Source organism: Camellia sinensis, chromosome 12 (assembly GCF_055761805.1).
Source record: "Camellia sinensis isolate YWXY chromosome 12, ASM5576180v1, whole genome shotgun sequence".
Classification (NCBI taxonomy): domain Eukaryota; kingdom Viridiplantae; phylum Streptophyta; class Magnoliopsida; order Ericales; family Theaceae; genus Camellia; species Camellia sinensis.
Window position 1 is genome coordinate 126,322,015 of NC_138972.1, and position 23,447 is coordinate 126,345,461.

The 23,447-nt window shown below is 35.2% G+C and overlaps 2 protein-coding genes and 1 long non-coding RNA gene across 3 annotated transcripts; all 3 read right to left on the reverse strand.

Moving 5' to 3' along the window:
- Positions 1-501: 501 nt before the first annotated feature.
- LOC145804766 (uncharacterized) lies at positions 502-2,220 on the reverse strand. Its single transcript, XR_014347146.1, has 2 exons — positions 2,091-2,220; positions 502-1,631 (listed from the first exon to the last, which is right to left on the reverse strand). It is a non-coding gene; the product is annotated as an uncharacterized LOC145804766 (long non-coding RNA).
- A 922-nt stretch (positions 2,221-3,142) lies between these two features.
- On the reverse strand, positions 3,143-8,911 carry LOC114286628 (zinc finger CCCH domain-containing protein 40). The gene is made up of 4 exons (XM_028229803.2): positions 8,536-8,911; positions 8,144-8,413; positions 5,772-5,995; positions 3,143-4,292 (listed from the first exon to the last, which is right to left on the reverse strand). Exons 1-4 carry the CDS (start codon positions 8,638-8,640, stop codon positions 3,434-3,436), a joined length of 1,458 nt encoding a protein of 485 aa, XP_028085604.2. The 5' UTR covers positions 8,641-8,911; the 3' UTR covers positions 3,143-3,433.
- A 3,677-nt stretch (positions 8,912-12,588) lies between these two features.
- Positions 12,589-20,284, reverse strand: LOC114302331 (zinc finger CCCH domain-containing protein 14-like). The gene is made up of 3 exons (XM_082899824.1): positions 19,931-20,284; positions 18,679-18,739; positions 12,589-13,547 (listed from the first exon to the last, which is right to left on the reverse strand). The coding sequence occupies exons 1-3, from the start codon at positions 20,010-20,012 to the stop codon at positions 12,776-12,778; spliced, it is 915 nt and encodes a 304-aa protein (XP_082755950.1). The 5' UTR covers positions 20,013-20,284; the 3' UTR covers positions 12,589-12,775.
- Positions 20,285-23,447: the final 3,163 nt, after the last annotated feature.

The window sequence follows — 23,447 nt, forward strand, 5'->3', positions numbered from 1 at the left end:
CCCGATAGTAGGTTCCTTCCTTTGGATTGGTATAAATCCGGCCTTAAATCACTGAAGCTTAAGGCCAAGTTTGGCATACTTGAAAAAAGATAAAAAGTCAAAAAGTCACTATTCTATTTAAGTCACATCATTTTATTTAAGTCACATCAACAATCCCTAAGAGTTGTAATGATGCGACAAAGAAGCACATTTTTCTACCCATTAAAAAATAAATATATAAATAAAAATCCAATAATAATTACTTATAGAGCTGAAACAAATATGGCATATGTGGAATATTTTGAACTGCAAGACTAATAACGTTAATCTTGCAATTAAGGAGTAAACTCTCTGATTAACCATTAAAACATCCTAACTACTGTTAATGTATTCCGAATTTAATTAATATCTATAAATTGTGGAAATTTTCAATTATCTAGATAAAGATTAAGAACAAGAAAAACAAGAGCCACATCTGTTAAATAATAAAGATTAAAAACAACAGCTAGAGACCCATGATAGTTTTTCATGTAATTTTTAATTTTTGAATGATAAACAAAGAATGTGTACACTCATAACTTCATCTCATGTTATAAATCTATAACTTACTAGGTAATTCCGATTCGAATTCTCTCTATTACTAGTGATATTCATTTCAAAATAAATAGTGATAAAATATAGGGAAAATCAGTCTAGGGTCCCTCTCCCACTTTTCGTAATGGAAGAGGTCCACAAAATTATATTATGATGTCTAAGGTCCCTATAGAGAAATTTCATATCCCTCACCCTTCAAACCTCCATAAACCAATTCGATGATTTGTCTCTCCATTCTAGAGAGAGAATCTAGTGAGAGAGAGCGCCATAGTTGCATTGCAGATCTGTTGAACAGACATGGAGGCTGCCTACTTCAATGATTCTCAACGTGAGGCAGCAAACGATGATGGTGTAATTGCTGGACTCAATGTAATGCGTATCATCAATGAACCCACTGCCGCTCCTTCTTGGCAGCCTCTCGGATCAGATTATCGAAGAAATCTTCGATTGTTATCAGACATATTCACCCCCACATGTATTGACTTTGCCCAACTCCAGTATGGCGTCCCAGAAGTCCATCATCCACCGAACCTCATTTTAGAGAGAGAATCTAGAGAGAGAGAGCGCCATAGTTGCATTGCAGAGCTGTTGAACAGACATGGAGGCTGCCTACTTCAATGATTCTCAACGTCAGGCAACAAAGGATGATGGTGTTATTGCTGGACTCAATGTGATCCGTATCATCAATGAACCTACTGCCGCTGCCAGGCGTCCATACACGATTGCTTGAACACTGGCCATTAGTTTCGCTATCTCTCGACCTGAGAAGCCTTCTGTCTTCTTGGCAGCCTCTCGGATCAGATCATCGAAGAAATCTTCTATTGTTATCAGACATATTCTCCCCCACATGTATCGACTCTGTCCAACTCCAGTATGGCGTCCCATAAGTCCATCATCCACCGAACCTCATTTTTCGAATCTACGAATCTCTCACTCCTCCACCACTATAAACGAGATTGAAAAACATTTTAGAGACAAACCGAGAACAAGACAGAGTCTCTATATACAAACCCATGCCAATTTTAGACCCTTGGCCTCATTTTTAGCAAACTCATTTCCTATAAACAAGAAAGGGACAAATTGAGAGTGTGAATCTGAGAAGTTCTTACTTTAAAAACCCTGAAAGCTCTGAAAATTGAAAGCACTTTGCGTATACACTGACTTTTCCATCTCTTTGCGAATTTCTCTGGGTTTGGGAAATTTATTTGGTTTAAGTGAATTTCTTTGGGTTTGGAGAAGAGAAATTTCTCTGGAGAGAAGGGAAGGCCAGAGAAATTTTCTCTAGATGGCCAGAGAAAATCACAGAGATGAGTATGTGATTTAGTCAGAGAAATTTGAAAATTTTTCTGTGAAGTCACCAGAGAAATTCTTTGTGAACCAGAATTCTCTATGAAGTTCACAGAGAATTCTCTGTGAAATTTGATATTTGATTCTACAGAATTCAGGTTGTAGAGTTGGTAATAATTGTTGATTTTGCTAAATTCGACTTCACAGAGAAAATTGGTGCAGGGACTTACCTTCCCTAGACTTTCCATTGCAAATTTCTCTGGTCTTCCCTTCTCTCCAGAGAAATTTTTTTCTCTGGCCTTCTGTATATTTCCCACTCTCCATTAGAATTAGGTAAGGATAGATATACCCTGAAAAATTTGTAGATAAGTACAACAAAAATTTATTGAATTCATTCAAAGAAAATGATAGGAATTTCCCAAACAAATTGTAGAAATTCTGAATCAATATCAACAATATAACATATTCAAACAAGATGAAGCACATTACAATTTCTCTAGAGAGAAGGGAAATTTCTCTGGAGAGAATGGAAGGCCAAAGAAATTTACAGTGGGAATTCTAGGGAATGTTAGAGAAATTGGAAAGTCCTGAATTTCTCTGGACCAATTTTCTCTTTGAAGTTGAATTTTCTCTGGAAGTCTAGGGAATGACTTCTTCTCTTTCTTATCTATGCTAAGGTATGGCAAAATCTTACTGTCAACCACCTCATCTTGTTGAACTTGATCTACAAAGAGCACTAGGATTAGCAAACAGAATTTTGATAGTAACCCTTCATGAAAAGATATTTGTAAGAGAACATATAAAATGCACGATGATGCAGAGTTTCCTGGATTGTGTGAATTTTCTCTGAACTATCTGAATTTTCTCTGGATGTCTAAATTTTCTCTGGACTATCTGAATTTTCTCTGGATAAAGAGAATTTCTCTGGATGTCTGGAGAGAATTTCTCTGGAAAGTCCAGAGAAATTCTCTGGATCGAATTTTCTCTGGATCGAATTTTCTCTGGATTGATGTTGAAGGACCTTAGACATTATGAAAATATTGAGTGTCCTTTATACTATAAATTCTTAATATCAGGGACCTTAAAAAAAATCCCCCTAAAATATAACATATATTTATTTCAAATCAAAAAATACTCAAAAAGGAAAATATTTAAATGCAAATTTACTAAAGAAATACAAACATTGATTTTAACTTTAATTATGAGTTAATTAAGACATCATGCATTGAAATAAAAGTCTCCATTGGAAAAGTCAAACAATAATAAAATAATATATAACAAATAGATAAATCTATTGAATTTTTCATTGGATTTGTGAAAAATAATGGTGATAGTTGGTCATAACATAAAGAAAAACTACAAAATTTACAGGTCGTAGCTCATGCTCAAAACTCCTACTACACAAGTCCTAGTTGTTGCAACATAAAGAAAAACTACAAAATTTACAGGTCCAAACAAAATGCAATACCCTTTTTTTTTCCATTTAGTATTTAGCAAACTAATCAAGGGAATCCTTGACAGGGTTAAGAGGAGCACATAACTGAAGGCTACCAACACAATTGTCATTAAAGTATCACTGCTGTGATGAACCTGGTGGTGCACCTTGCTGATACTGCTGGGCCACCGCTTGGGGTGGGGGTGGGGGTGGGAGAGGTGGCACTGTAGAACGATAAGGCGGAGGTGGGTATTGCTGATACGATGGAGGGGGAGGCGGCATATACCCATATGGTGGATAAAATGGCTGATGAAACTGAACTTGAGGTGGTGGAGGCATGGTGGTGTAAGCATAATGCGGTCCTTGCTGCTGCTGCTGCTGCTGCTCCTGCTCTGGCATAGTTGTACTCTCACCTGACCCTGTGGGCCCACTAGAAGCCCCCTCTTTGGATTGAATTAGGGCACCCATTCTCTGAGGATCCATCGACGGATAATATGCTCTCTCCATCTGAGGTGGTGGTGGTGGTGGTGGAATATTGAAATAATGCATCGGTGGTGGTGCTTGGTCTTTAAAGTCTGGTGGCTGTAGTTGGTTCTGCTGCTGCGATATAACTGCCCTCGGCAACATTCCACTGTGAGTTACCGCTTGTTGTCTTGCTTCGTCTGAGACTTCGGACTCTGGTTTTGGTGCTTGTGGCCTACCCCACATCAGCTTCAGCCTCAGCCCCTTTATGACCAGCTTGTTTGAGAGTTCTTCGGCTGCTTTCTCTGCGCCTTCTCTGGTTGTGTAGGTTACAAAAGCACAAGCTCGTTGAAGCACAATCCTTACTGATTCAATTTCCCCATGGGCATAGAAATTATCTCTTAGGTCTTGCTCAGTGATCCTTGCATCAAGCCCACCCACATAGAGGGTTTTAATGCTCTCATCGTCGGGGGCCTCCAGAGAAGGCATTTCACCTGCCTTGTTGAGAAGCTTCATTGCCACGGGATCGTTAACTCTGTCAGCATTTGGCAAAGATCAAAAATAGATGTCATTGACATGAAAATTTGTGTATCACGGGTGCATAAGCATAGGTGTGTACAAGGATGTAAAGAGAGAATGATGAATCCCTTTAACAGCTTCAAGCCATATGTTCTTAACATATATTGTCTATGAATCACATGTCTACAAGGTAGGATCGTTGAACTTCAGATCTCCACCATACCCCTCTAACAGGGTTATTCATAATGAACTACATCATAATCAATCTCTTTAAAGCCAATGACTATTAAAGAATATTCAGTTTCTCCCCTGTAACGCAAATGCTACCAAAAATAAAAAGGAGATAAAAAGATGGATAACATTTTGTAGTGCACATCTTTGACTTTTGTATGTGCTTGAGCACGAGTATATGTTTGTGAGTGAGAGAGAGAGGGATTACTGTACTGAGGCTAATTCACAAAAAATGGTAGCAGCATCAAACCACACAAATGTGGCAGTAAATTGGGCTTTCCAGTGTCTACACGATGTTATTCATAAAACTTGAAAGACTTCTGAGACAGTGATGTAGAAAAACGTGTCAAACACCTCATGCAAGCTCTAAACAAAGCCTGATGGTGAAGAGTAATATTGAAAACGGTTTTCTGAAGGCAGGTTTTATTATCTCTCTCCAAAACTGAAGTTCAACCAGTTGGTAGTTAGGGAAGAATGTGAACTTCAACCAGTTGGGTTTCTCTGGCTAAAAGACTGACGCAGGGCACTACTATTGGGATGCTCCAACACTGTTATGTCTAAACAGCCCTCAAAACCAATTTTTCTATACCCAAAACTCCAACCAATCAAATCCCCGAGGTCCCTAACCAACTCTAGACCTTCGTACATTATATGTTCCAATAAGACTTAAAGATCCCAAATCAGAGCAAAATAACATATTTTTCCCTCAGGAGCTGATTCAATAGCCTTATAAACTACTTAGGTCAGAAATTATTCAATGGATCTTTCATCACTGGGTTTGACACAACACAATTAGCTACAGCTTAAAATTGCAAATCCACTTGAAAAGGCCTAAATTTTTACTCAAAAAGACTTGTCGGACACACACATCGCTCATCCAACTGTCACATGTCCAGTAATAGAACTTCATGCATCTAGAAGAGTCCTATAGAAATCATAAAATAAGGCCCAAAATTTACCAAGACTAGATTAGACAAAGTTGTAAGAACTGTCCATGCAAAATTCTGGAGTTTCCCTTTCATTGTTTAGCATGCTTCGCATCTATGTCTACATGTCTATCAACCTATATACATGTATATGCTATTCACACATCCAGTGCATTAAACAGAAATGGCCCTAGATCAAAATATAAATGAAGAAAATATTAATTGCACCAACCCCAAGCAGTTGGGGATATTTATGGTGGTCAGTCTCATGTCCATAAAATTTGATGAAAAAAAAGATGTAGACATTATGTGAAGGAAACTGTCAACCATCTGCATACCCATAGTAACGATCTTTAATATTTTGCTGTGACAACTCCCCAGTAACAGGCATCTCATGCCTGTAAGGGCACTCAGCACCTCTTGTGCATTCACCACGCACATAAAAACTGCAAACATGTGCTCGATTTCTCTTGTAATATGGCATTGTTCTTTGAAGCTTTAAAATGGTATCACTTGGTCGTACCTTTCCATATGAGGATTCGTAATCTATACCAGCTCTTGCCTGCATATAGTGACAATTACATTAAATACTCACAGTAATCTGCCAGAACAGAAGACACAAGTGATAAAGACATCTATCAGATTATCCCCAAAAAGGGAATTAAAAAAGAAAATTCCAAAACACATCTGAGAACACATGCAGTTTTCACATTTCTTATTCAAAACAAATGTCATTTACTTTTCCAAACTAACATTGAATCTCAATTTCAAAAGTCACATAATACAAGGTATTATTTTTTTCTTAAAAAGCATGGACACAACCACATGAAACGAAACGAACACACCAAGAAGGTAATTTTAAAAAAATGTAGGATACTACACATGGGGGACAAGTGCAAACTATATAGTTTTAAATTTATGCCATATACAATGATAAGCGTTTAATATATATCATGTATGTGAATATTTAATTCAAAAACAATAACAAAATGCAATATAATAGTAATTTAAATTCTAAAAGAGGATAATAGGTATAAACTTACATTGTTTTTCTTTTAGTATTGAATTCTAAGTTATTTTATTCAAACTTATAATGTATTTAATGTGTCTAAGTGATAGTCATGTCTTTCCCCACACTTCCAAAGTGTGTGTCTATTTTTTTTTTTTTTCGAATAGTGGGGACATGTTTGAAGGTGTGCCTAACAAGTGTTGAGAAGTGTCTCGTGAATGTCTTATTGTGTTCCATGAGTGTTGTGTTGGTGTTCAACTTACATGTCACCTTTATAAAAGTGTCGGTTCTTAGATTTTTTTCATCAAAGTCCTAACAATCAAAAACCATAAAAAGAAGAAAAAGAAAACCATCACAACATGCGGAGAATACTTTTGTAACCATATCAGAAATGAATCAATTATCCCACCATAGATGCAAAGGCAACTCCCGGACAATTGAGTCAGAAAAAGTTGTAGTCTTTTTTATAGAAGGCAAGGAAAGAGATGGTATATAGGGAGAGAACATAAGTGAAGGAAGAAGAGAAGAAAAAAGAGATTCGGTAGTCAGAACCATAAATTTAAAACTTAGCCAACAAGCGTATCTCAAAATGTAGCGAGCATATTTTTTTATATATAACTAAAATTCATAAATCAAACGCCACAAAAATGGGCATAGTTTGTACACAAGATGCATACAAAAAGCAAGAGACCAAAAAGTATCGCAGCTAAGCATCTACAAGAAAATTCTCCCTTAGCCAAAAAAAACAAGGAGACAAAATATAAATAACTACTAGAGGTGCTATATAGAAAATTCACCCTTCTATTACTCAACATAACCCCATAAAAAGATTTCACATCAAATCAAACCTTTTTAAAAATGTCTACAATTTATGTCATGTAGACTTAGGACGCAGTTGGTGCTGTACATGCATCTGCAGCTACTAAATTCTGGGATAGGTACATTACCTAAGCTTTTGTAATATCTTGTCCAAAAAAGAGGCATTCTATTTTCTCAACAGATTATGGGTCCTGCTAACAAGTTCCCCTAGAACAAAAAATAAATAAATAATGATTATACAAGACATTTTTTACTAACATACGTTTGGATCAAGAGACGAGAAAAGAAAAGAAAATATTGTGATTTCTCACCTTCTTGTTTGGATGGACTATGATTAAAAGATGATATATATGTGTCTTTTATTTTATTTGCGTTGTATTTAGAGGGTAGTTCAGGTATTATAATTTATTTATAAAGAGTATTTTTGGTTTCTCGCCACTTTTGGTGAGAAACAAAACTTAAGTTTAGTGTCATTTGTCTTTCCCACCATTTCTCATCAGCATTACTCACCCAATTAATCATCCAATCAAGTGATGAGAAATCATTCTCTTCATTTCTTTTCTTTTCTTTTTTCCTCACCAAACCCCTCAATCCAAATAGAGTGTTAAACTTTTCATTGAATTTAAAACTTTCTTCAACATTTTCTCTATTTTCAAAGCACTTTTTACACAAATCTCGATATTAAAACAATGAATCGGGGGCTCTTATTAGTATTTGACACAAATTATTATACAAAGCAATCACAATAGTAGTAGTCTAACAACCTAATTAGCCCAGAAACACACTACAAATTCCTCTTGTGCAGAAAATTCTACAAAGCCACATTTTCTTGGCAACATAGTAGTAAATAATCAATAAAATTTGTAAAGGAAAGAAACATACCCTGCGATCATGCTCCTCAGCAAAGTACTCCCGATTTACATCACTCTTGGGAATGGCATCGTTGGAATTGATATGAAGAGCGGTATCGCGAACCTGAACAGGCAAACCATATTCGAGATCCAAAAGACAAACCTGACAAACATTTTTCAACTTACTGCAAGTTTGGCATATCTCTGATTTCTTATACCTCGCATCCCGACCTGGCCTCCATCTGAACACCGTGAATGGCCTTGTGCATATCTTGCACTCCTTATCGTAATCCGCTTTTGTCTTCCATCCAATTCCAAATCAAGTAATTCAAAATTAGGGTTTGAAATTGATAAAAGAAGAAGAAGAAGAAGAAGAAGAAGAATAAGAAGAAGAAGAAGAAGAAGAAGAGATGGTGTAGATACCATTCGAATGTAAGGATTGTCGCCGAGGCAGGACTCGCAAATGATAGGGAAGTCGGAGCGTTCCCAACCATCGGCTTGGAGATCTCTGAGAAACCTATGCGCCATTCAAAGAAAATTCTCAGCAACTGAGAGTGATTTAGGTATATTCACAGTTTTGGTTGATATCACGAGAGCTCTGAACGAATCCAATCCAAACCCTAGGAATGGAAGAGAGAAGGAAAAGAGAGAATTTGTTTGTGCGTTTGCTTGGTTGAGGATTCGATCAGGTTCCACCGCCTTTCCGATAACGAAGACTGCAAAACGGCGGGTTAACCCGAACCAATCAAGTACATTTATAAGAAGCGGAAATGGGTCTTCTCACCACTACCCTCCCCCCTTCTTTTATTTTAGGACAAATTACATATACCCTTCAAAATTTAGTAAAATTACAGATATTTTCTTAAGGTTTAAGAAATTATAAATATTCCTTAAAGGTATTATTTACATAACAAATTATGGAACAAATTGTTATGAAAATATAAACATCAAGAAATAATTTGTTATGAAAATACAAACCTCAGGAGTATCTGTAATTTCTAAAACCTCAGAAGGTATTTGTAATTTAGCTAAAGCTTGAGGAAGGTATATGTAATTTGCCTTTTATTTTATTTTTTATAATTGAGATATTGTTCATATGGCCTAAATAAATATATTTTTTAATTTTTTTTATAAAATATATATAAATAAATAATATAATTCAAAAAACAATTAAAAAAAAAATGAGTGTGCAACTCAACCAGCCTCTATGTCTGTGTACTTTTTCCACTAATCTCATAATTAAATCTTAAAATTAAGAATAAATTATAAATACACCTTTTCAAGTTTATTTAAATTATAAATTATTTCTTGTGATTCTAAAAATTATACTATGTCCCTTAAGGTTTTTAATTTCATAAAAAAAAGTTCTTTTATTAATAAAATATCAAGTTAATTAATAATTTTTAATAATGTTACAATTTTATTTTAATTAATAATTCAGATAATTTTATTATTATATAGGTGAATAGTTAAAAATTTCACTTTTTAAATTAATTCAATTAAATAAAAAAAATTGACAGAGAGGTATTTGTAATTTTCTAAACTACAATGGACAATTCGTATTTTAAACAAATCTTAAGGAGTGTATTTATAATTTCTCCTAAAATTAACGACATGATTAACTTTGTATTTGTAATTAAAGGATTTGACACTATTTATTTATAGGAGAATATTTGAAATTAGATTTCAATATTTGAATTTTGAGAGTAGTTAGAATGAATTTGAAATAACAATGTCAAAATAATTATATGAAAATATTTAAGAATCACTTTCTGAAAATTAAAATTTTTATTTTTCGTTTTATTTATTGAATTTTTTAAATATTTTAAGCAATTTTATTTTTTAAAATTTTTAGATACACCTAACATAAACACATTTAAAAAGTATAATATTTGTGTATTTCTTTTTAGAAAATTCACTAAATATAAAAAATATTTAAAAAAATTAAATTCAATACATTTTTGTATTCTTATGTGTTTATTGATTTTTTTAATTTTTTTTTATACAAATATTTACTTTTTAAATACATCTAAACAAATAAAAAAAATAATTAAAATTTTAAAATATTCACTATTTTTTTTTAATAAAAAAAACACTCAAAAAACAAAAAAAAAATTAATTTTTAAAAAATTAAATTTAAAAGATTAAAATCAAACATACTGAACACTTCTTTCATACCAGAGTTTACTCGTACCACCCTTGACACTTTGTCAATTCACCCTATAAAGGCCTAATTTGGAATTTGACTTTTAATTTATTTTGAGTTGCATCGCCTTTCTATTTTTTTAAACATCTTTTCAACAAAAAAAATTAAAAAATCAATTTTTACCCAACTTTCCAAAACAATCCAAAAAGACGTACAAAAAAAAAAACTTTTTGTGTTAATGTATATTAGCTTTATATTGTAGATATATCTCATCTCTATCTCCTTATATCTCTATCTCCTTCTATATTTATCTAGGTTTTTTTTCAACCTATAAATACAAGTTTCTCCTATTGTATGATTTGTTCAATTCAATAATACAGATACACAATTTTCCCTTTCTTTCAACAATTCTAACATGATATCAGAGCTTTAGGTTCTACACTTATAGTTTTTTTTTTTTTTTTTCTATTTGTATTTAGTCCCACAGACAGTGGCACTACAACATTCATTTCATCACCCATACACTTATAGCCTTTTGTCTTTTTTCTTTGTGTTTTAGTCCTGTACACAGTGACACTATAGCATTAATTCCATCACCCATACATTTTATTATCTCTGTTCCAACACTGCTTCATCGTTATTTTCACCAATTTTTTTTTCTTTACCACCAAACTAATCAGAATCTTCTCGTGATTCCAACAGCATCGACCACGTCACCAGAAAATACTCAACGCGCCCTCATGCGCCGTTCCTATGCTTAGTGCGTTTCAGTTTTCCGTCGCCACTCTCCCATGTGCCCTCATGCGCCTTTCAGTTGCTTGCTCATATCAGCACTTGACGTCAGCCCTGCGCAGCGTGTGCGCCGTTCCTGCTACTGTGCGTCACGCGTGCGCTAGTCTGCTACTGTGCGCCACGCCTCCTTCTGCTATTGTGCGCCATACCCCTCTGCTGACGTCATCCACCCTTCTGCTGACATTATCCCTGCACCGCAGACCCCTTTTCCTAGCTGTTTTTGACCTTCCGAAGTCACTAGTATGATGTGTTTTACTTGATTTTGCTCATAGAGGTTTGTGCCTATTTATTTAGACCTCTCCCAATATTATTATGGATCGCCATGATGCCTCACATCCAATTTCTCTTCTTCTGGATAGATCTAATTATGTTCTGTGGGCCAAGCCATGTCTTTCTTTCTCAAAGGTATGAAACTCTGACGTATTATCATCGGAGATGTGACCAAACCAGTGAAAGAGGTCGCTGAAACTGCTGCTAAATATGAAGACCATTTAGAAGACTAGGATAGTAAAAACTACCAGATCATTACTTGGCACAGCAAAGAACAGTCCCTCACTGCTCGCTTTAGTACTGAAGCTGAATACCGCTCTTTTGCTGACACTACTCAGGAACTTTTGTAGCTTCGCTGACTCCTTGCTGATATGAGTGTTTCACTTGGTGCTACCTCTTTTTATTGTGACAATTAGAGCGCCATTCAGATTGCTCACAATAATGTCTTCTATGATCCCACTAAATATATTAAAATTAATTGTCATTTCATTTGACAACATGTTACTCGTGGCACTGTTCACCTTCTTCCTATTTTTACTGCTGATCAAACTTGTTGATATTGTCACCAAGGCTCATCATTCTGGTCGTTTCAGTGATCCAATTTCCAACCCTAAGTTAGTTGATGCTTACCTACCTCGAACTTGAGGAGGGGGCTGTTAATGTGTATTAACATTATATTGTAGATATATCTTATCTCTTTCTTCTTGTATCTCTACCTCTTTCTCTTTCAATACTTATCTAAGTTTTTTTTTTTTTTTTTTTCAGCCTATAAATACAGATTTCTCCTGATTTATTTAACTCAATAATATAAATACACAATTTTCCCTTTCTTTCAACCATCCTAACATTTTGATTGATTTTATATTTCTGAAAAAAAAAAAAAGAAAAAAAGAAAAAAAGCAATTTATAATAACTTCTTGATTTTTTTAACTGTTTTAACCAAATGCCAAATGAGGGAATTACTTCAAAAGAAGGGTCAATAATTCAAGCAGTTTATGTACCTGTACCGACCCTTAATCTACTACATTTTATAAATCTCTTCAATAGAAATCCCTCCATTTCCACAATCATCCCTAGTACTGTTTTCAGTAGTTACAGTTTGAAATCCATGCACATGACAGAGAGTGATGCACTCAGCAGCCTAAAATGCAGCCTTCACAAACAAACATACTTCAGCAGCATCAACAAACTCAAAAAACACAGCTCATTCCCATTACCACAAATTGCAGTTAAAAAGTAAAGAACAAATGAAAAACCCAAAAAGCTCATTTGCATCCAAAAATACTTAAAACGCTAGAAGAACTTTCATACCGCATCTTTAGTCTACCTTAAAATAACAAAAAAGCCAAAACAACAAACCAACAAAACTAGAGGCCATAATAAGAGAGTCCATCGTAAGAAAACAGGAAAAAGAATATCAAAGCACCATGTTTAAGAAAAGAAAAGAAAAAAAGCTCATCCCGACCTGCGCAACTCATCAGCACCATGAGCAAAGTGGCACCTTTCTCCAAAGGTACAAGATCCTTTGATAAAGTTATCACAAATTTTTGTCTTGAAGTTTCCTCCTGCAGGACCCGAGCCTGGCATGCCATGGTTCTTCATCGGAGGTGGTCCAGAGGCTGAACCAATGTTCACGATAAGTTCACGAACCATTGCGCTGGCTTGCTTGATCTGATCAAATGTACCTTCCAGCTCAATGTTCCTTAGGTTAGGATCTGACTCGTGCTCTCTTATCGAAAGCTTGGCTCCTGTCAGGCGGCAAATTTGCTTCGAGTTCACACCACTTTTTCCGATGATGGCACCGGCAAGCGAAGCATCAACACTGATCTTGGCCGTGGCAGAGGCTCCAAAGCTGGCTGCAAGACCTGGCGGTGCCTGTGGCTCCATCCGGCCACCACCAAACCTGCCTCCCATTGGTCCTCCTCCCATGCCACGAGGATCTTCATGGTGGTGTGGAATTGATGATGGCTTGCCAAGCTCCCACTCACCGTGTGCAAAATGGCATTTGTCGCCAAACTTGCAACCTTCGGCTGTGTTGTATTTGTTGCACATACGGGTCTTGACAGCTGGAGGAGATGAACCATCTGGAAAGGACGGTGGGGGAGCCGGATTTCTGGCAGCTGTTGGAAGAGCGGGGTTGTTGCCAAGCATCTGGGTCACGGTTTTAATGCCACCAGGAACGTAATGCAGGAAATGGCATCCCTCGCCAAATGGGCACCCCGAAGTGCTGCATATGCCAAGTAAAACCAAATGCATCAGAGGCAAGTAGGTAGAACAAGAACCGAGTCAAAAGATGCTCCAAGTAACATAATAAGGGAGGGAGGGAAGGGGGCATAAAGAGGGAAAAAAAAACAAGTACAATGAAGTTCAACAAACAAAAATGTCCAATCTGAATATAAATGTATCATATGGAATAAAATCATATGTAATTTGTAAATAAATTCCACCTCCTCAAGAATCAAGAACATAACGTTGATAGTTCTTTTGTCATAGTCAAATACTCAACTAACAATTGGTTTGAGCAACCCCCCCAATATACAAGATGCAATGAATTCATGATTTTCTCAAACTCTAATGCTCTATTTCGTTCACTGGAATCAAAAGGAATGGAATGATAATTCCTTCTTAATGTTCATTCTCACATTTGGTTCACTAAAAAAATTGGTGAAAACAATGCATTACAAATGGAATCATTCAGTCATTCCACAGAAAGACTAAGGAATGTCCATTCCATTCCATTCTAGTGAACCAAACACTACATAACTAAAACATCTCAATCGCAACATCACCTTCATGCTTCATGCACTGCTAATACTAATGAGGAACCACAGCACCAAAAATGAGAAAAGTAATTTATGGGATGATAGGCAAAAAGGGGTAAATTACACTAATCACCCTCTAACCTCAACACAAACTCCTGAAATCCTTAATTCAAATTAGTTGTTATGACAGGTTTAGTTGAAGAAGAAACAAAACTACATTCAAATAAGGGAAAACTGGCGACTTCATTATTCCCGTTTGTGACCACAGATTGGTGGTCAATGGTCACCATTGCAAAATGAAAAGAGCTACAAGGATAACATTGTTACAAATTAAACTAGATATTAGAGTGACCAAAGCAATATTTAGATCAAACTTAGGGGTGACAAGTGTGATTTGTCCAATAAAGGATGGGGGAATACCTACAATCAAGTAGTATAATCACTTCTAGAGAGGAACCATGAGGCCTGTGCCAATGACCTACGTGTTGGACATCAGACACTTGTTGGACACTCCTAGAAACATGTCCAACACTTCTTCAACAGTCCAAATTTTAAAATGAAAATTCATTATTTTAAACACTTCGATGACACTTCATGGATATGACTTATGTGATGAATCTCTCAACAGTAATAACATTCATTCATCCTTGGAAAAGCAACTTACACACCCCAAACACGACTTAAAACTTTTGAAAAAAGAATACATCATGTGCATGATCAACATAAAGTATGCAATAAACTTCAAACAAATGAAAAAATATAGATAAAGATTAATTAAAAAGAGAACTGTAGTAAGAACACAAACAATAGGAATGTGCATCATTATATATATGATATTTGTAGATCTTGTTCTCCACAGTTTGCAATTTTTATTAAAATATATATATATATATATATATATATAAATTAAACTACATATTTTCTTATACAATATGCACAAAAAAAAAAAACATAAATATCTTATATGTTGTGGTGTCCTTGCTGTGTCGTGTCCTACTTTTCTAAGATTTGTCATGTTAGTGCATCAACCACCTACAGTGCAAACAATAATTGATGTCCACCATATAATTTAGAACCCTGCCATGCGCACTTTGGGGTTTGACCAGGTGGTAACAAATAATTAACATGAGCCATGACCATTAACATCCTATGTAAAACAAGCACACAGAAGGCCATAAAAGTTTTGTAGACACAAAATCACGTAATTCTGTTTACACTAACCAAACAAAGTATAACCCTTCTTTTGTTTGAAACAACCTTGCAGCCATGCCACACACCAGTCGTCCACTAATTTCCGCACATCCTTCTTTCATTGTAGCTTTAAGTAAGCTCCATCAAGCACAAACAACACATGCACTCGTTATCTAATTAGAAATGGGAGGATGATGCACTATGCACATGATCCTTGCATCATTGTATCCTATTTCTCAAATCCAGTTTCTCACATTGTTTTCAATCATTTTTAATTCCGAAATTATACCAAGCAGCAAATAAACCAAAAAGAGGCAAACCATCAATATGACACATTGATACTGAAGATGATACAAGAGATAAAAATTAGACAGCAAATCACGAACTAAGGCCAAATTCAATAACAAACATCCACAAAATAAATCCAACAAAATTACAAAAACATTGATCCAATAACAAATATTATTATATAAGAATAATATATCCAAAGTGTACATAATCAGCCTTTGAAGAGGGTACATTACCAACCAGCCCGTGAATTTCCTCTATCCTGAGAGGATTGCAGATTCTAGAAAAATTTGACAATTTAAGTTATGCATTCAACCACAAGTCATGGAAATCTTATTAAAATTGACTGTTTTGGAGTATCAACGGATTGATTGCAACAAGTCATGGAAATCTTATTAAAATTGACTGTTTTGGAATATCAAACTGATTGATTGCAACAAGTTATGGAAATCTTATTAAAATTGACTGTTTTGGAGTATCAACTGATTAATTGCAATTGTAGCCACAAATAACAGAGATCAAGACAAGAAGAGGGTAACAAAGCCACTTGTCAGTGGAGATCGAACTTGCATATTTGATGGGTGAAGAAGTCCAGCCAACTGACCAAATGCAAATGGAGCCACAAAGAACAGAGATCAAGAACTGAAAAAGGTAACAAAGCCACTTGCAAGTGGAGATCAAACTTGCACATTTGATGGGTGAAGAAGTTAAGGCTAACAACATCTAGGTTGTGTTGTAAAGTCGTTTACTTGAGTCTTAGTATTAACTCTTGATCTAGTGGTAGTGGATTGTTTACACCCAGTGAACCTCACTTTACATAAATAAACCTACTGAAACCAGAGATTTTTAATATGCAAGTAAAGTATCCAGTCACTGGTCCATGCTATCTGCTGCTACAAAGGATATCATTTTCTTTAGTTATTATCTCTAATTTTAAGTAAGAGAAATAATTGGCATTTTTATGAACTATCATAATAGAATAATAATGTCAACTTTTTACATGTCGCAAATGCAAAATACAATATATATGAAAATAAACAATTACATGTAGACTGAAATATAACACACTTCATAATCTGTGAATGTTCACATTGATTGACTAATGATGAATTTGAATTGCTATATTTTTTCAAATATATATCAATTTACATTTCTTAATTATTTTTCAAATGCATTTTTGTTTATATTCACCTAATTAACTTAAATATGTGCATTCTGATCAGTTGGTCTGGTAGTTTAGCTGGTGACCTATCCACCCAGTCACCTCACCATGTAGGAGCTTGAGCCATGTCAAATAAATGCTTCCTAATATGACTAATTTGAAAAATAGAAACAAGAAGTTCGATTAGCAATCAAACTAGTATAACATAAACACTTCATAAGATCAATGGGCCAGATACCGAGTTATTAAAAAACACTTCACAAGATCAAACTCAACTATGTTACATGGTCACAAAAGCATCTAATGCACCTTAGACACATATGATACACCAATGATAAAGATGTGAGGTTACCGGTACATCTAATATTGAACACCTACCCAACAGAAATACCTAACAAAGAAGAGAGGAGTATATCCTAATTCAACTTTATTTTCTCCCTTATACTTTATATAGTTATGGTTCTTCATTGCATGGTATAAAAAAAATGTGTACCAATCAAACATACATCGTTACACATAAAGACATCATTTTGCCATTGGCATTGATCAGAAAATTTTGGCCCACACATGAATCAGCAGTGTCCTTGTGTCCTGAATGCGCAAAAATAACAAAATCCAACGGAAGACACAAGATTGCTTCCAACACTTGCAGAAATGGCCATGTAATCTGTATCTACCTTTTTTTTTGCAAATAGGAACATTTAAGTTTGCTTGACTCCAATGTACATATCACAGTTTTATATGGAAATATGATCGAGGACATCTTAGATACCCATGGATCCTCAACTATCAATCAACCATATCACAGTCACATCATATATGGATATAAATGCAGGAAAAAATCAATATATGCTTTCATGAAACAAGTAATATTAACACAAAATTAAACAAATAGTCAGAAGGAGCTACTCCAAAATATATATATATATGGATTATTATATAAAAAATACAACAATTGACCTATGTTAACAACTTGCATACCAATTTTGAAATGCTCACTTTGTTTAAAAAATTTGATAATGAATATTTACCAAAGCACTCTATAGTAGTACTACATCCAGCACACATTTTTGGTATCCAATCCTCCCACAGCATACATGGTAAGGTATTCCATGGAGTAAGAGGAGAAATGCATAAGAAGATACTGAAATAAAATTTAACATAAACAAGATGCTGTCTGAATGCAACAAACCAATTAAATGCACATAGCCAAACCAAAAGGTCATAGGGATCAAAAGAGAACCATCGCTTGTCAAAATCAACTTGAAACTTGAAAGTAATATCCAAGGCATAAGTAACGGATATTATGGGCATTTTAAACTCAAGCAACCAAAAGCAAAGTGATTAACAAAATATATTAGGAGAACAAATCATACTATAGCAATCATACTATAGCAACCATTTCCAAGTTAAAAATATAGCCCATAAGAGGCATATTCTAACTGTACTGTCATGAACCCTACTAATTTCATTCAATAGTCTTTCCTAATGAGATAAGGGTGAAAAAAGGGAAAAAGTGAATAACCTGTGCCGACAATTTTAGATGTCCATTAATGGTTCTATATTCCACCGCTATGCAAAGATTGCAATAAATATTTCATACAATGGACAAACCTTTCCATCCCATTCAACTTCTTTTGGACTACAAACAGCCCAACAAGTAATTTATACAATAGTAAGTACGCATCCCACTCGGCTTCTTTTGGACCATAAATACCCCAGCAGGTAATTAATACAACAATACTCTTACAAATCATCCAGTTCTTGTTACCATGATTAAATGATGTGTATGGCCTGTATCACAACTTTAGACACCCAATTCATTAGTCCGAATCACACAACTTTTATGTGCAATGGTTGTAACAATATTTTTTTTTCTTACAATTTGTATAAACATTAACAATAGATAAAAATTGAATTTAGAGTATTTATCTTAGATAGGTTAGGATTTGAACCTGAAAAACTTTGTGCATGGCTTCGATTTGCTTCCTATACCAGTTGGAAAGGACTCCATTTCTGTTGCAGAACATTAATTATTTTTCTCAGTTAAAATTCCAGTAAGTTATTAATCTTGGAACTTCGCAGAATATCTATGAACCACCTTACAATTTTTTTCATCACTAATGACATATCTCTGCCTTATTAAAGATATCCAATATATACACTTTGCTAAAACAACATAGAAGACGCACCATTAACATTAAGGCTCCAAAGGTTCAATTAAAATAGTTCTCGAAAAACTTCATCAAGGATTGTAATGAATTCCATCAATCTGATTTATTTCATTAAAATAGACACTGCTTGTGATAAAATATAAAATTATCAATAAAATAAATGGGGCCCAAAGAAAATTCAAAAATAAGGAAATCAAATCCATTAGAAAACTCGCAAAGATTGGAGGTCTTCAAGCTATACTTGATCAATCGCCACAAGTCATTGCCATTCAGTTTTTAAATTTGTAATCTTTTCTTCTTCTTTTGATTATCACAAAACAAGAATTAAAAAAATCACATTAGCTGACTTAGCCTAAATATTTTGTTCTCTTCAAAACTAAATGGCATAAAATGCAAGGAAAATATTTTTTTCCTTCTCTTTTCCTCAGTTTTCAAGGCAATAACGCATCTTCAAATTTTATATTATATTTGCCCCCAAATAAACAGAACTCCAAATCATGTTGGGGGTAAGAAATTTAGGCACATAACATATTTCTTTCCATCTCTTACTGAACTATTTCCTATAAACCTTTTGTGAATGGACTGATATAACAGGCCAAACTCCTGAATAAAACACACCAATACAAAAAACCCATAATTTTGACAAGGTACGACATTAGTGAAAGATGTCACACGAATAAATCTCCTGAACAAAAGACCAATACAAGAGACCCGTAACACAGGAATCAATAAACTAACGAATAATAAATAAATAAATAAATAAAAAGGGCAACCAAGAATCAACCAAACTGAGCAACTTAAACAAACAAAATGCAAATACTCAGAGACACAAGATGAACGAGATAGTAAAAAGAGAGCGAACACCTAATACAAGTGAGAAACTCTCAGTAGCAGTAGCTAAAAAACCCATTATAAACCAGCAGAGTCGTAACAAATCTTGTACACGCTACATATAGAGATGTCGAGCAATTGAATCAATAAAACCCTAGATTCAACAAAGAAAGAGCATAGTAAAGCAATGTAAAAAACGAACCTTGCTTGGATTTCTTGTACCCTCCATTTCCATTCAAGGAAGCTTGTGGCCTCCCTCTCTTTCGAGCACCTCCGAACTCCATAGACACAAAGAAAGCACGAACTTAGAGAGATAAACTGATACGAAGACTACAAATCCAGAGAGAGAAACACAACAATGACGACGTATCAAAACCCTACAACTACAAAGAAAGCAAAAACCCTAACGAGATGGCTCAGATGTGGAGAGAGAGAAACTAGGGTTCCTACGCAATAGAGATAGAGAAAAAATAAGCGCGGATTTGAAAATTGCGATTAAATGCGGTTGATAATTGGCTTTTATTTACGTCAACCGACGAGGCTGAGATCTAACGATAAGATTTTTTCCGGACTAGGTTTATTGGGATTTATGAAAAGCCCAACTAAATAAATTATGCTTCCGTTAATATTGGGCTGATCCAGATCTTAGAAGGAAGTAAAGCCTACAATAAATTGAGTCCAAAATTTTAGAACCAAATATAGCCCGATATTGTCATCTAGTTTAAATTGCGTTATTTATTAAAAAATATCATTTTAACTTTTTAAACTATAAAATTATACAAATTGATTCCTAAATCATTGAGAAGTATCGTTTTATCCTCTAAATTATTAAAAGTATAAATTGACCCCCTAAATTGTTGATACGTTTTATTTTGTTGCTTCTATTAAGAGGTATAATTTGTATGTTTTTATAGTTTATGTGATTAAGGAGTGTTTTGGGAAGATGGTTAAAAGTTATTTTTTTTATTTTTTTTAACTTTTTTGTGAGAGAATGAAATGAGTTAAAAGCTGAAAAGTGGCTTTTAACCCACTTCCCAAAATAGGCCTAGTTTGTACACTGTGTGTGTCAATTTCCGACCACATTGCCAACTTAGTACTCAACTGGAGAACATCGGTAGAATAGATTAAGCCCGAACAACCTGTAACAGAAAGAAGAGTTTCCGGCGGTGGCTCGTCCACCCAGGGGCACTCCGACAATCAAGTCAGTACTCAATATCTCTCAAAGATAACCAATAGTGCTTAACTCACAAGCTTGAGTATTAAAAGTATACTTTAGACTCATGGAGGTGCCTCTCTTTTATAGCCAACATAAACCTAGTCCCAATAGAAGCCTAACTTTTATGGACTCAGGATTTACTGCTAATCTTGGACTCCCAATAAAATTAGGATAAACTCTCTAAGAGTCTTATCTTAATACAAACTGAAGTCTTCTCTCATTTTAGGACTCTTGTCCCTCATCCGCTTATCTCGGATTCCGATATCTTCGGAGGTAACCTCGGCCTATCTGAGATGACCTCGGCATAACAACCAGGACACGTGGCACATCGGCTGACACGTCGGCGTCACCTTGGCCACGTGTTGGTACTGAGAAAATATATCCCCACAACTGTCCCCTAGGTTCTATTACCTTGGCATTCTGAGGTGATGGAACCTACACTGTTCGTTCATCTGTGCCCCTCTGTCCGAGATCAAACTCGCCGACCTCAAAGTTCCCTGGACTTTATTGTCCACTTCTGTCAAGTATCAAGTTTCATGCTTTCCAAGCTGCTCGAGATCACACCTCCTAGCCGAGGTTCTTGTTCCATTAATTCGTAAACTCCAAGAGCTTTGCAACTGCTCCACTCACATTCTTCGGTGGGTTCTCGACTTCCAATCATCTATTTGACTCCGGTGATCTTCATATCGGCGTTCATTTCTCTTGGTAGGTTCATAAACTCTTTTATTAAGCTCAATCTTTCATAACTCTTCTGAATCCGTTTATTTGCCCTCTGTTGTCTTCTATTTTCGTTTGTTTTCAAGTTTTGAATTGTTTGAATGCCTGACACTGTTCTTGCCATATCCGCTTTCTGTTGCTAGCATCGTGTCTGGGTCATTACTTTCTTGTTCTTCACATACTTACTTAGTGCCTGTGCACTTGGCTTTATTCTTGAACTTTGTCGTCTTCTTGACTCTGATTTTTCTCTTTTTTCATTCAATCTTCTGACTTTTTCTCTTTCTAGCTCTTTTGCTTAAATCCGTCATTGTTCCAAGTTTTCACGCTCTGCAACTGTTTTCGTTCCTCTCCTCCGGTGAAGCTTACGTCATTCTGTCATTTTCGCATCCGTCGTCAGACTTCGGCAATTCTCATTCCGGCTTCCCTCTTTCTGGTAAGCCACTGTTCCTCCTAGTTTTATTTCTTGTTGCTTTCCAAGAAGCTCTGCTTCATTGTTAATCACCATTGTTGCTTTACCCGTTGTTTCCAAATCATCTTCTTGAATACACACTGTTCACACATCTGTTGATTTCTGCCACTGTTCTTGACTTGACACACCTGTGCAATCTTTTTGTCTTGATTTCCTGATAGCTTCATCACCATTCTTGATTACGAATTACATTCTTGTTTTTGTTTTTTGTGTCTTTTTTCAGATTCTTGCTTTCAATCCTTGCCTTCAAACTCTGAGGTGCCAATCGCCGAGAAGAGCTTTGATCAAACTCTTCGGGAGATCGATGCTGAGCTCGAGGCCGAGAAGGCTGCTGAGAAGTCTTCTCAACTGTCTTCTAATCCTGCCATTGATGCCGAGTAGTTTTGTTTCCTTCTTTTACTCTTTGTACCTTGTACCTTGTACTTTGTCCTTCTTTGTATGTTTTTAATCCGGCCGACGTGCCATTTTTGTAGTCTGAATAATTTATTTTTCAATATTCAGGCCGAAGTGCCTTCTTTCTTCTTTAAATGCATTTCTCTAATTTCTTCTTTGAATGAATGTCTTCTTTTTTCTGCTCTTGTATGATTCTACACTTAGAATAATTTGCATGTCTTCAAAGTACACCTTGACTGTGCAATTTCTTCGGGTAAAATACCTCTGTCACAACTTCTAATCTTGCTCATCTCGGCCTTGTCCTAACACTTGAAAATATTGTAACAAATATTTTCACAAGTGTTGCTTAGGACTTGTCACTTTCTCAATGTCTTCTATCAAGACTTCAGTTTTCCATATTTCAAGTTTTGACAACCTGATAGTCTCGGCAAGTACGCAGATATTGCTTGAGCTTGACTTTAACTTGTAAATTTTTCTCAAAAATTTCAACAAGTGTTTTAACCATCATCCTTTATCATAACCTCGGCTTAACTTCAGCATGTAAATTTTTCTCAAAATGTCAACAAGTGTTAAACCATCTTCCTTTCGATACGACCTCGATTTAACTATAACTTGTAAATTCACACAGAATTTCAACAAGTGTTTAAACCAATCTTCTTCCGATACGACCTCGGTTTAACTTCAACTTGTAAATTCACACAGAATTTCAACAAGTGTTAAATATGACATCGGTTTAACTTCAACTTGTAAATTCACACAGAATTTCAACAAGTGTTAAATATCATCTCGGTTTAACTTCAACTTGTAAATTCACACAGAATTTCAACAAGTGTTAAACATCATATCGGTTTAACATCAACTTGTAAATTCACACAGAATTTCAACAAGTGTTAAACACCATATCGGTTTAACCAACTTGTAAAT

Excerpts from the sequence above, each read along its gene's own strand:
- LOC114286628 (XM_028229803.2), bottom strand. The coding sequence starts at position 8,640 with ATGGCGCATAGGTTTCTCAGAGATCTCCAAGCCGATGGTTGGGAACGC. Across the intron at positions 5,996-8,143 it reads CTGAGGAGCATGATCGCAGG|GCAAGAGCTGGTATAGATTA; the intron begins GTATGTTTCTTT and ends CACTATATGCAG. Across the intron at positions 4,293-5,771 it reads ATTAAAGATCGTTACTATGG|AGTTAACGATCCCGTGGCAA; the intron begins GTATGCAGATGG and ends AAATGCTGACAG.
- LOC114302331 (XM_082899824.1), bottom strand. The coding sequence starts at position 20,012 with ATGGAGTTCGGAGGTGCTCGAAAGAGAGGGAGGCCACAAGCTTCCTTG. Across the intron at positions 18,740-19,930 it reads GTACAAGAAATCCAAGCAAG|AAATGGAGTCCTTTCCAACT; the intron begins GTTCGTTTTTTA and ends GTTCTGCAACAG. Across the intron at positions 13,548-18,678 it reads CCATGCACAAAGTTTTTCAG|CACTTCGGGGTGCCCATTTG; the intron begins GTTCAAATCCTA and ends TGGCATATGCAG.